This window comes from Balaenoptera acutorostrata, chromosome 3, assembly GCF_949987535.1.
Source record: "Balaenoptera acutorostrata chromosome 3, mBalAcu1.1, whole genome shotgun sequence".
NCBI lineage: Eukaryota > Metazoa > Chordata > Mammalia > Artiodactyla > Balaenopteridae > Balaenoptera > Balaenoptera acutorostrata.
Genome location: NC_080066.1, coordinates 93,842,003 through 93,854,172, shown reverse-complemented (window position 1 = coordinate 93,854,172; position 12,170 = coordinate 93,842,003). Strand labels below are relative to the sequence as shown.

The following is a 12,170-nucleotide window of genomic DNA, read 5'->3' as shown; positions in this document are numbered from 1 at the left end:
TGCAAATATTTTCTCCCATTCTGAGGGTTGTCTTTTCGTCTTGTTTATGGTTTCCTTTGCTGTGCAAAAGCTTTGAAGTTTCATTAGGTCCCACTTGTTTATTTTTGTTTTTATTTCCATTACTCTAGGAGGTGGATCGAAAAAGATCTTGCTGTGATTTATGTCAAAGAGTGTTCTTCCTATGTTTTCCTCTAAGAGTTTTATAGTGTCCAGTCTTATATTTAGGTCTCTAATCCATTTTGAGTTTATTTTTGTGTATGGTGTTAGGGAGTATTCTAATTTCATTCTTTTACATGTGGCTGTCCAGTTTTCCCAGCACCACTTATTGAAGAGACTGTCTTTTCTCCATTGTATATCTTTGCCTCCTTTGTCATAGATTAGTTGACCATAGGTGCGTGGGTTAATCTCTGGGCTTTCTATCTTGTTCCATTGATCTATGTTTCTGTTTTTGTGCCAGTACCATATTGTCTTGATTACTGTAGCTTTGTAGTATAGTCTGAAGTCAGGGAGTCTGATTCCTCCAGCTCCATTTTTTTGCCTCAAGACTGCTTTGGCTATTCGGGGTCTTTTGTGTCTCCATACAAATTTTAAGATGATTTGTTCTAGCTCCGTAAAAAATGCCATTGGTAATTTGATAGGGATTGCATTGAATCTGTAGATTGCTTTGGGTAGTATACTCATTTTCACAATGTTGATTCTTCCAATCCAAGAACATGGTATATCTCTCCATCTGTTGGTATCATCTTTAATTTCTTTCATCAGTGTCTTATAGTTTTCTGCATACAGGTCTTTTGTCTCCCTAGGTAGGTTTATTCCTAGGTATTTTATTCTTTTTGTTGCAATGGTAAATGGGAGTGTTTCCATAATTTCTCTTTCAGATTTTTCATCATTAGTGTATAGGAATGCAAGAGATTTCTGTGCATTAATTTTGTAACCTGCAACTTTACCATATTCATTAATTAGCTCTAGCAGTTTTCTGGTGGCAGTTTTAGGATTCTCTATGTATAGTATCATGTCATCCGCAAACAGTGACAGTTTTACTTCTTCTTTTCCAATTTGTATTCCTTTTATTTCTTTTTCTTCTCTGATTGCCGTGGCTAGGACTTCCAGAACTATGTTGAATAATAGTGGTGAGAGTGGACATCCTTGTCTCATTCCTGATCTTAGAGGAAATGCTTTCAGTTTTTCACCATTGAGAATGATGTTTGCTGTGGGTTTGTCATATATGGCCTTTATTATGTTGAGGTAGGTTCCCTCTATGCCCACTTTCTGGAGAGTTTTTATCATAAATGGGTGTTGAATTTTGTCAAAAGCTTTTTCTGCATCTATTGAGATGATCATATGGTTTTTATTCTTCAATTTGTTAATATGGTGTATCACATTGATTGATTTGCGTATATTGAAGAATCCTTGCATCCCTGGGATAAATCCCACTTGATCGTGGTGTATGATCCTTTTAATGTGTTGTTGGATTCTGTTTGCTAGTATTTTGTTGAGGATTTTTGCATCTATATTCATCAGTGATATTGGTCTGTAATTTTCTTTTTTTGTAGTGTCTTTGTCTGGTTTTGGTATCAGGGTGATGGTGGCCTCATAGAATGAGTTTGGGAGAGTTCCTTCCTCTGCAATTTTTTGGAAGAGTTTGAGAAGGATGGGTGTTAGCTCTTCTCTAAATGTTTGATAGAATTCACCTGTGAAGCCATCTGGTCCTGGACTTTTGTTTGTTGGAAGATTTTTAATCACAGTTTCAATTTCATTACTTGTGATTGGTCTGTTGATATTTTCTGTTTCTTCCTGGTTCAGTCTTGGAAGGTTATACCTTTCTAAGAATTTGTCCATTTCTTCCAGGTTGTCCATTTTATTGGCATAAAGTTGCTTGTAGTAGTCTCTTAGGATGTTTTGTATTTCTGCGGTGTCTGTTGTAACTTCTCCTTTTTCATTTCTGATTTTATTGATTTGAGTCCTCTCCCTCTTTTTCTTGATGAGTCTGGCTAATGGCTTATCAATTTTGTTTATCTTCTCAAAGAACCAACTTTTAGTTTTATTGATCTTTGCTATTGTTTTCTTTGTTTCTATTTCATTTATTTCTGCTCTGATCTTTATGATTTCTTTCCTTCTGCTAACTTTGGGTTTTGTTTGTTCTTCTTTCTCTAGTTTCTTTAGGTGTAAAGTTAGATTGTTTACTTGAGATTTTTCTTGTTTCTTTAGGTAGGCTTGTATAGCTATAAACTTCCCTCTTAGAACCGCTTTTGCTGCATCCCATAGGTTTTGGGTCGTCGTGTTTTCATTGTCATTTGTCTCTAGGTATTTTTTTATTTCCTGTTTGATTTCTTCAGTGATCTCTTGGTTATTTAGTAACGTATTGTTTAGCCTCCATGTGTTTGTCTTTTTTACGTTTTTTTCCCTGTAATTCATTTCTAATCTCATAGCGTTGTGGTCAGAAAAGATGCTTGATATGATTTCAATTTTCTTAAATTTACTGAGGCTTGATTTGTGACCCAAGATGTGATCTATCCTGGAGAATGTTCCGTGTGCACTTGAGAAGAACGTGTAATCTGCCGTTTTTGGATGGAATGTCCTATATATATCAATTAAATCTATCTGGTCTATTGTGTCATTTAAAGCTTCTGTTTCCTTATTTATTTTCATTTTGGATGATCTGTCCATTGGTGTAAGTGAGGTGTTAAAGTCCCCCACTATTATTGTGTTACTGTCGATTTCCTCTTTTATAGCTGTTAGCAGTTGCCTTATGTATTGAGGTGCTCCTATGTTGGGTGCATATATATTTATAATTGTTATATCTTCTTCTTGGATTGATCCCTGGATCATTATGTAGTGTCCTTCCTTGTCTCTTGTAACATTCTTTATTTTAAAGTCTATTTTATCTGATATGAGTATAGCTACTCCAGCTTTCTTTTGATTTCCATTTGCATGGAATATCTTTTTCCATCCCCTCACTTTCAGTCTGTATGTGTCCCTAGGTCTGAAGTGGGTCTCTTGTAGACAGCATATATATGGGTCTTGTTTTTGTATCCATTCAGCCAGTCTATGTCTTTTGGTTGGGGCATTTAATCCATTCACGTTTAAGGTAATTATCGATATGTATGTTCCTATGACCATTTTCTTAATTGTTTTGGGTTTGTTTTTGTAGGTCCTTTTCTTCTCTTGTGTTTCCCACTTAGAGAAGTTCCTTTAGCATTTGTTGTAGAGCTGGTTTGGTGGTGCTGAATTCTCTTAGCTTTTGCTTGTCTGTAAAGCTTTTGATTTCTCCATCAAATCTAAATGAGATCCTTGCTGGGTAGAGTAATCTTGGTTGTAGGTTCTTCCCTTTCATCACTTTAAGTATTTCATGCCACTCCCTTCTGGCTTGCAGAGTTTCTGCTGAGAAATCAGCTGTTAACCTTATGGGGGTTCCCTTGTATGTTATTTGTCGTTTTTCCCTTGCTGCTTTCAATAATTTTTCTTTGTCTTTAATTTTTGCCACTTTGATTACTATGCGTCTCGGCGTGTTTCTCCTTGGGTTTATTCTGTATGGGACTCTCTGCGCTTCCTGGACTTGGGTGGCTATTTCCTTTCCCATGTTAGGGAAGTTTTCGATTATAATCTCTTCAAATATTTTCTCTGGTCCTTTCTCTCTCTCTTCTCCTTCTGGGACCCCTATAATGCGAATGTTGTTGCGTTTAATGTTGTCCCAGAGGTCTCTTAGGCTGTCTTCATTTCTTTTTATTCTTTTTTCTTTAGTCTGTTCCGCAGCAGTGAATTCCACCATTCTGTCTTCCAGGTCACTTATCCGTTCTTCTGCCTCAGTTATTCTGCTATTGATTCCTTCTAGTGTAGTTTTCATTTCAGTTATTGTATTGGTCATCTCTGTTTGTTTGTTCTTTAATTCTTCTAGGTCTTTGTTAATCATTTCTTGCATCTTCTCAATCTTTGCCTCCATTCTTATTCCGAGGTCCTGGATCATCTTCACTATCATTATTCTGAATTCTTTTTCTGGAAGGTTGCCTATCTCCACTTCATTTAGTTGTTTTTCTGGGGTTTTTTCTTGTTCCTTCATCTGGTACATAGCCCTCTGCCTTTTCATCTTCTCTGTCTTTCTGTAACTGTGGTTTTTGGTCCACAGGCTGCAGGATTGTAGTTTTTCTTGCTTCTGTTGTCTGCCCTCTGGTGGTTGAGGCTATCTAAGAGGCTTGATGGGAGGCTCTGGTGGTGGGTAGAGCTGACTGTTGCTGTGTCGAGCTTTTTTTTTAAATTGCAAAATAACGAGCAATTTACAGGCTGCCAGTTTGTGGCCTCTCTTCATCCTCTCCGCTCCTGTTCATAACCCTCTACTTCTGGGGGGAAGAGAAGCTTAGGGTATGAGAGACTAGACATAAACTGGAAAGATAAAGCTGGTTCAGGGAGAAGACGCAGAGCCCACAGCCCACCTAAGTAAGCTGCCTGGACTCTGTCCAAGGAGCCTCCGTAGCTCCCAGTCCACTTTCCTTCTCACTTGAGATGCTCTTAACACCCTTGAAGAAATCAAGCTCAGAAGTATTTTCCTAAACATTTTATTTTGAAAATTTTCAAATATAAACAAAAGTATGGACTATCACAAACACCCATGGACGCATCATCCGTCTTCAGTAACTAGCAACATCACGCTGTTTGTTTCATCTCCTCTTTTTTTTTTTGGCCAGAGCCTTATAAAGCAAATCCCAGACATGTCATTTCACTCCACCACTATGCAATTCAAAAAAGCCATCTTTGGGACTTCCCTGGTGGCGCAGTGGTTGAGAATCCACCTGCCAATGCAGGGGACATGGGTTCAAGCCCTGGTCCAGGAAGATCCCACATGCCGCGGAGCAACAAAGCCCATGCGCCACAACTACTGAGCCTGCACTCTAGAGCCCACGAGCCACAACTACTGAGCCTGAGTGCCACAACTACTGAAGCCCGTGCACCTAGAGCCCAAGCTCTGCAACAAGAGAAGCCACCACAACGAGAAGCCTGCGCACCACAACGAAGAGTAGCCCCCACTCACCACAGCTAGAGAAAGCCCGCGCACAGCAACGAAGACCCAACAAGAAAAACCCAATGCAGCCAAAAATAAATAAATTTTTTTAAAAGGCATCTTTTTAACATAACTACAATGCCATTATCACACCCAGTAAAATTAACAATAATTCCTTATTATCTGATATCCAGTCCACATTGAAATTTCCCCCATTATCTAAAAAATGTCTTATGGTTGGGTTTGTTCAAATCAGAATACAAATAAGGTGTACTAATTTCAGTACATTGTTCCATTAGAAATAATTTTTAAAGGCAGATGGAATCAGGTTATCTTATGCAAGCCAGCCTAAGAATAGGTAAATAAGCCCAGTTCCACCAGGAATCAGCTGCTCTTCCCATGCATCTTCTCGGTACAGGGCTCAGTATCAGGCAGCTACCTAGAGCTCTGTGAGGGGAGCCCTTGATTTTTTTTTTTTTTTAATTGAAGTATAGTTGGTTTACAGTGTTGTGTTAGTTTCAGGTGTACTGCAAAGTGATTCATATAGATATATATGATTCTTTTTTTTCAGATTCTTTTCCATTATAGGTTATTATATTGAGTACAGTTCCCTGTGCTATACAGGAGGACCTTGTTGGTTATCTACTTTATATATAGTCATGTGTGTCTGTTAATCCCAGACTCCTAACTTATCCCCCCCCACCCCCACCCCCACCCCCACAGAGCCCTCAATTTTATCTCCTCTTCTGTGGGCTTCAGGGACAGAGAATCACAGTAACCAAAATCCTTGGTTCCCAACACACTCTTATTTGTCCATGCAGGGCCCTCCTTCATCCTTCGTACACACACACACACACACACACAAATGCCACAGAACCACTTTTAGAACAAAGTCTAGAACACTGACAATAATGTCCATCTACCTGTGTGGTCCTTCCCAGCCCTGCCCCCTTGCCTCCCCCAACCCTAAGTGACCACTATCCTAAATTCCATGTTTTCTATCCTTTTTTTTTAATTTTAATTTTTAAAATTTATTTTTGTTTGTTTTATATGCATTTTATTTTTGGCTGCATTGGGTCTTCGTTGCTGCACGTGGGCTTTCTCTAGTTGCGGTGAGCGGGGGCTGCTCTTCGTTGTGGTGCACAGGCTTCTCATTGCAGTGGCTTCTCTTGTTGCGGAGCACGGGCTCTAGGTGCACAGGCTTCAGTAGTTGTGGCACACGGGCTCAGTAGTTGTGGCATGCGGGCTCTAGAGCGCAGGCTCAGTAGCTGTGGCACACGGGCTTAGTTGCTCCACAGCATGTGGGATCTTCCTGGACCAGGGCTCGAACCCATATCCCCTGCGTTGGCAGGTGGATTCTTAACCACTGCGCCACCAGGGAAGTCCCTTCTATCCTTTTTACACACAGTTTTATGACATCTATATACGTTCCCCCAAAGTATATATATTTTTTCTATTTAGTTGTTTTAAGCATTACAAAAAAAGGTATCAGGCTATATGTAATCTTTTTAAATTTCCCTTTTTTATTCAAAATCATATTGCTAGGAGTCATTTTATATTGTACAGCTGAAGTTCATTCATTTTAATGGCTGTGCAGTATTCCATCATATAAATAAACCAGTTTATCTGTTCACATCTCTAGCCACACTTATATCCTTCCTGCCTTTTGGGGAGAAATGGGTGGCACAGAGTCCTAGGGTTTGTCACGTGGGTGGGGCTTGAGGGGGGTGAAGTTTTTATCTTGAATAGTCTGGTGTTTCTGTCAAGGTACAATGTCGTTTTCAAGTACTTGTTGAGTGTGCGCCGGGTACAAGCTGAGCTGCAGCACTGCTGGGCCCTACAGATGCAGCGCAAGCACCTCAAGTCCAACCAGACCGACGCAGTCAAGTGGCGCCTAAGAAATCACATGGCCTTCTTGGTGGATAATCTTCAGTACTACCTCCAGGTCTGTGTCGAGGGATGAGTAGAAGGAAGGGGTGTGAAAGAGTCCAGGATGTTGGCAGGAGGCATTGAAGAGGAATCCTGCATTTGGTGAAAAACTGGAGTTTGAGAAGATTCATGGATTGTATCACTAGGCATGTTTCTTGGGGGGCATTTTAGAGGGTAGTGGAAATAAGTGGATGAAGGAGAACAAGGAGTTGAGGTCCTTATCAGTAATGTAGTTATTTAATTATTGTTGACCCTTATTTTATAGTTTGCCGTAACTTCTGGAATCCCATAGGACTGAACCAAGTCAAGTCGGCGGAGGGGATGTGGCGTGAGGGGGATGGGGGTGTGGGGGGTAAGATCTGCCAAGACATTGGAGGCCATCAGGAAGTAGGCAGATGACTTCCTACAAGGCGAGGCAACATAAAGGGGTCTTCGTTCAGCTTTAAAGGGGCTTGGATAGGAGGAAGGTGAGTGGGGGCAAAGAGTTTCTGTTTCATCCTCTCAGGCATCTGATGTTCTTGAGTACTTAGACTATGCAAGGTACTAAAATTATTTGTGCAACTGTCTACCAGGTTGACGTGCTGGAGTCTCAGTTCTCACAGCTGCTTCATCAAATCAATTCTACCCGAGACTTTGAAAGCATCCGATTGGCTCATGACCACTTCCTGAGCAATTTGCTGGCCCAGTCCTTTATCTTGTTGAAACCTGTAAGTAGGGCTGGTTGGTTTCCTCAGACTGCTTCTAGCCTGACTGTTCTCTTAGGCACTTGCCAGGATGTGGAACTATCATTAAGCAACTTTTCAATCTCTGTCTTTAAACATTTTTAACAACTTATAAAGCAAAACTAAGAGGGAATACTAAAAAGGAACTTAAATGTCTTTGAATTTCTGAAATACTATATCATAGGATGTGGTGAGCAGCTACAGATGAAAGAATATATGCTTAACCCTCAGAAGGAAGGATTTAAAGAAATTTTTAAAAACCTTTCTGACACCACAGAAAGACTAATGAAAAGCACGTAGAATTTACTTTCTTAGAAATCTTGTGGATCAGGATCGACCAGTTTGGAAGTTGTTTTCACAGACAACTAGAGCAGTGTCTCCCTCTGTGTGTGTGTGTGTGTACATATGTACGTACATATGTTGTGTATCTCCCTCAGGGAAGTTATTCTCAGCCTTGGACCCACGTGGGAATCATCTGGGAGCTTTAAAAGAATCTAGGACCCAGGGCACTTAAATTAGAACCCAGGCACCAATCTTTAAAAGCTCACAAGCTGATTCCAGTTCAAGGATGAAAAACCAGGAAGATGAAAATGACCCCTTGTAGTTTCTAATAGAACAGTTATGCTTTATCTTTGACGGGAGCTACTTGTTATTCCTCAGTTGTGCCACACTCTTTTGTTCTGGTATTTGGGGCTGTTATTTTTAAGGGAGAGTGAGTTCTGTAGATGCCACTCCAAAGGGTTCTGTGAATTGAAAACAACCAAGAACCACTGTCACAGGTAGACTGTCCTTTTACGGTATGAGTGCATCCGTGGGGAAAACAGAATATCAGAGCAGGTGATCGTCATTAAATATTTATTGAGTGCTTACTGTATGCAAGGCACTGGGGATACAAAGAGGTATAAGTCATGGCTCTGCCCTTAAGGAGCTCACAATCTAGTTGGAGAAACAGGACTTACATACATCACAGATCAGTAACAACACAGACGGCCTGAACAAACGCCAAGTAAACAGTACAGATAATACAGAGGAGAGGGAAGCAAGGGGTCGCTAAAGGCTGTGGTGGGGAAGGGAGCGCGCCATTGGGAGTAGGACTCAAGCTGGTATTAAGGAGAGTATCCCCGGCACAGGGAACAACACTGAAAGCAAAGCTCAAGGTGGGAGCACACTCGGTGGGTCCCAGAGACAATGACTAGTTTAATGTGGCTCGAGTGGAGGTTTCGTGCAGGGTGACTAAGAATGACAGTGTCTTTGCCTGGAAGGGAAGAGTGTTTTACACGTTGCATTTTGAGGGGCTGGCAGGACTTGCATTGTCTCTCCTGAGGTCAGATGTGGAGAATGGGAATAGGTTGGCTCTTATTTTCCCAAATCTTTAATTTCACAGGTGTATCTTCCTTTTTCTCCTAATGTCAACTGTGTTTCCTGGCTAGGTGTTTCACTGCCTGAATGAAATCTTAGATCTCTGCCACAGCTTTTGCTCGCTGGTCAGTCAGAACCTGGGCCCACTGGATGAACGTGGGGCCGCCCAGCTGAGCATCCTGGTGAAGGTAAGTCAGCCTGGCCACTGGAAGTAAGCAGCCCTGTCCAAAGGACAGGGGTGGTTTTGTAGATGGGAAATCGTGATCTTTTCCTCGGAGTCAGTTAAAACATTTCCCCAATACATACACACAGAAATAATAAGATACAAAGATAAAAAATGCTGGTATCGGTTTTTAAAGCAGATAATTATGTGCTGCCCGAGCGTTCAAATATAGTTCAGCCCTGAATAGTTTATTCAGCCCACCAAATATGCACTGGCTTTGTTCTTACTTTCTAACATCCAACCTCCTTACTTCCTTGAACTAACCCTCTATTTCACTGAGATTATAATTATCTGCCTGTAACGAAAACACAGGCTCTCCCCAACCCCAGTATACAACAGAATATATTAATTTGAAGCTGGCTGCTAAATTCCTACTGAGTATGAGAGTACTTTCATAGGAAGTCATGCATTCTATGGACTCGGTATGAAGAAGTCATTTTAGGAGCTAACAGAAATGGGAATGGGAAAGGCCAGTCGGTACTGTAGAATTTTCAGCAAGACTTTTCCAGGGAATCTCCCCTGCCCCCTCACTCCACATGGATAGCTGGTAAGTCTAAGAGGAATGACAGCTTGAGTCCTTCTCTCTGCAGGGTTTTAGCCGCCAGTCTTCACTCCTATTCAAGATTCTCTCCAGTGTTCGCAATCATCAGATCAACTCGGATTTGGCTCAACTACTGTTACGACTAGATTATAACAAATATTACACCCAGGCTGGTGGCACTCTGGGCAGGTAGGAACAGCCGCCTTTGGGGCACTCAGTGGACTGTGTGTGTGGAGATTTGTAATGAGTTGTAGAATTCCAGAGCTGGAAGGAGACTTTAGCCATCATCTAGTCCAAATACCCTCCTTTTATAAACAAGGAAAGTAAGGCTCAGCAGAGAAAGGGCTGTGTCTGATCATCAGTGAAGATTATTTTGCAGTCAAAGTCGTCATCAGAGTAAAGCACCAACACTCCTGGCGCTGAGGCAGGGCGTCAGTCCCTAGCGTGACGCGAACCGGCCGTGCAGCCTTAGTGTCCCCCACCCCAGCCTCCCTGCCCCCCAGCTTTTGCCTCTGAAAGGAAGGGACTGCTCCTTCTCACTCCAAACTTTTTAAAAATCTAGTAGTGATACTCAGTGGTAGATGTCTTCTCTCAGAAGTCTGTCCCATTCAAAAAAGCAATTTATTATTCTGCTTTTTCTCTCTGAAATGTCAAGCAGATTTCTCCTAAGTGATTTTATTAGCAAGAAGAGTTTTAAGATGAGATTGTCTAGATCACAGGTTGCCCTGATTCATATTTCTTTGAAGAAAATCTTGGGAAAGCATGATATTTTGATGCAACTCTTTTTTTTCTTTTGCAGTTTCGGGATGTGAGAATTTCTGGTCCACAAACTAAGTAAGTCAATCACCTGCGTTGTAACAGAAGATTCAAAACAAACATCCCATTCTCTGGCCAGACACTGTATGTATGTCTGCAGCTACTGGAAAAGCTCTACCTTTTCTCCTAGAAGCAGTTATTGAACATCCATGGATACAAATCCTCCCCCCTCCTTCCCATGTGGAAGGGGCACCTGCCCCACCTTAGGGGAGTTCTTAACTCATCCACCAAGGAGGACTTGTGGCGTCAGCCCTCCCTCTGCTGACCATGCAGGATCTGTTACATTGAGAACATTCATGTTCGTTTACTGAGCACTTATGTGCCTAGGTACTGTTCAAACTGGGAGAGACACAGCAGTAAGCTATACAGATCAGAACGTTAAAGGCTCATGTGAAAAAGGAATTACATTTATTAATAAGTCAAATTCTGGATGTTACCACTGAGCAAGAAAGGCACCAGGTAAGACAGGCTTCCCCACACCCCAGAGACCTCCTTTCCTCTTTCAGAAATTAAAACTGAGCGTCTCCTATCCTTAAGGATCTTCAAAACTGTGAATCTGAAGAATTTTACCAGTAACTTCCAATTATTTCAGATTGGTAAGAGGGTAATAATTCTGGCTATTGACAATGTATTCAAAGTATTTTTTAACAAAGAAAAAAGGTCCTTAAGAAAAAAAGTTGTTAGATTTCGAATACTGAAAGATGCAGGTCTAATTATCCCATCTAAGAAGGACCACAGGAGTAATCTGGCCCAACCATCACTGATAACCATCAATCTCATATCAGTGTGAACCAAAATACTCATTGAATTACCCCCTCCAAACTGAAAAAGAATGCAGCATTCTGGCCTCAGTGTGTAGCCACTCAATCTGGTCCTCATCTCTACATCTTCCACCACATACTATACACCCTTATTCCCTGTAATTGCCAGCTAAAGATGACCCCTTCCACTGCTTCCTCTGGAGCAGAGGTTAGCAAACTATGGCCAGCCACCTGTTTTTGTAAATAAAGTTTTACTGGGACACAGTCACACTCATTTGCTTACCTATTGTCTACAGTTGCTTTCATGCTGTCGTAGCAAAGATGAGTAGTTGTGGCACACCAAATGGCCCACAAAGCCTAAAATATTTACTATCTGGCAGAAAAAAAGATATTTAAGCCCACTTCAGAGAATGAGAGGACATCAACAGGGATGATGCCAGGAGTACAGAAGGAACAGCTTCCACCAACTGTGACAGTAACAGTAATAAAATTTTGGACCTCTGGCTAGAGCTTCTAACAAACATTTCCAAGTGTTATCACTGTTTCTCATGTTTATCCTTGCAGCAAGTCGTCCAGTTTATAGTCACCACCCTTTCACAACAATTGGTCCTTTTCCCTTTTGGCTCTGAGAGTACAGTACCCACAGGTCAGCTGTTAGTGAGCTCAACTCTAAAGAGAGATTTTTTTTTTTCATTGCCAGAAAACTAAGAGCTGTGCCCAATCCCACTCAACTTCTGCCACAACTATAAATTTGGGCCTACTGTAAAATCAGGTTTTTGAAAGTGCTGAATTTTAGACAGCCCAGGTTAATCTTTTGACAATGATA

The 12,170-nt window shown here is 41.2% G+C and overlaps 1 protein-coding gene across 2 annotated transcripts in view; it reads left to right on the top strand.

The window, feature by feature from the left end:
* Window positions 1-12,170, top strand: part of TUBGCP4 (tubulin gamma complex component 4) — a 56,683-nt gene that overhangs the window by 42,091 nt on the left and 2,422 nt on the right. Inside the window, exons 14-18 of one of the 2 annotated variants that reach the window (XR_009007502.1) lie at window positions 6,761-6,938; window positions 7,495-7,629; window positions 9,075-9,191; window positions 9,817-9,956; window positions 10,567-11,042. Coding sequence is in view for 1 of the 2 variants with exons in the window: in XM_057543031.1 (XP_057399014.1) it covers window positions 6,761-6,938; window positions 7,495-7,629; window positions 9,075-9,191; window positions 9,817-9,956; window positions 10,567-10,579 (583 nt within the window). In the remaining variant the exon portion in view is untranslated. Of the gene's footprint in view, window positions 1-6,760; window positions 6,939-7,494; window positions 7,630-9,074; window positions 9,192-9,816; window positions 9,957-10,566; window positions 11,627-12,170 lie in introns of those variants that run through there. The other variant, XM_057543031.1, reaches the window with a different exon arrangement.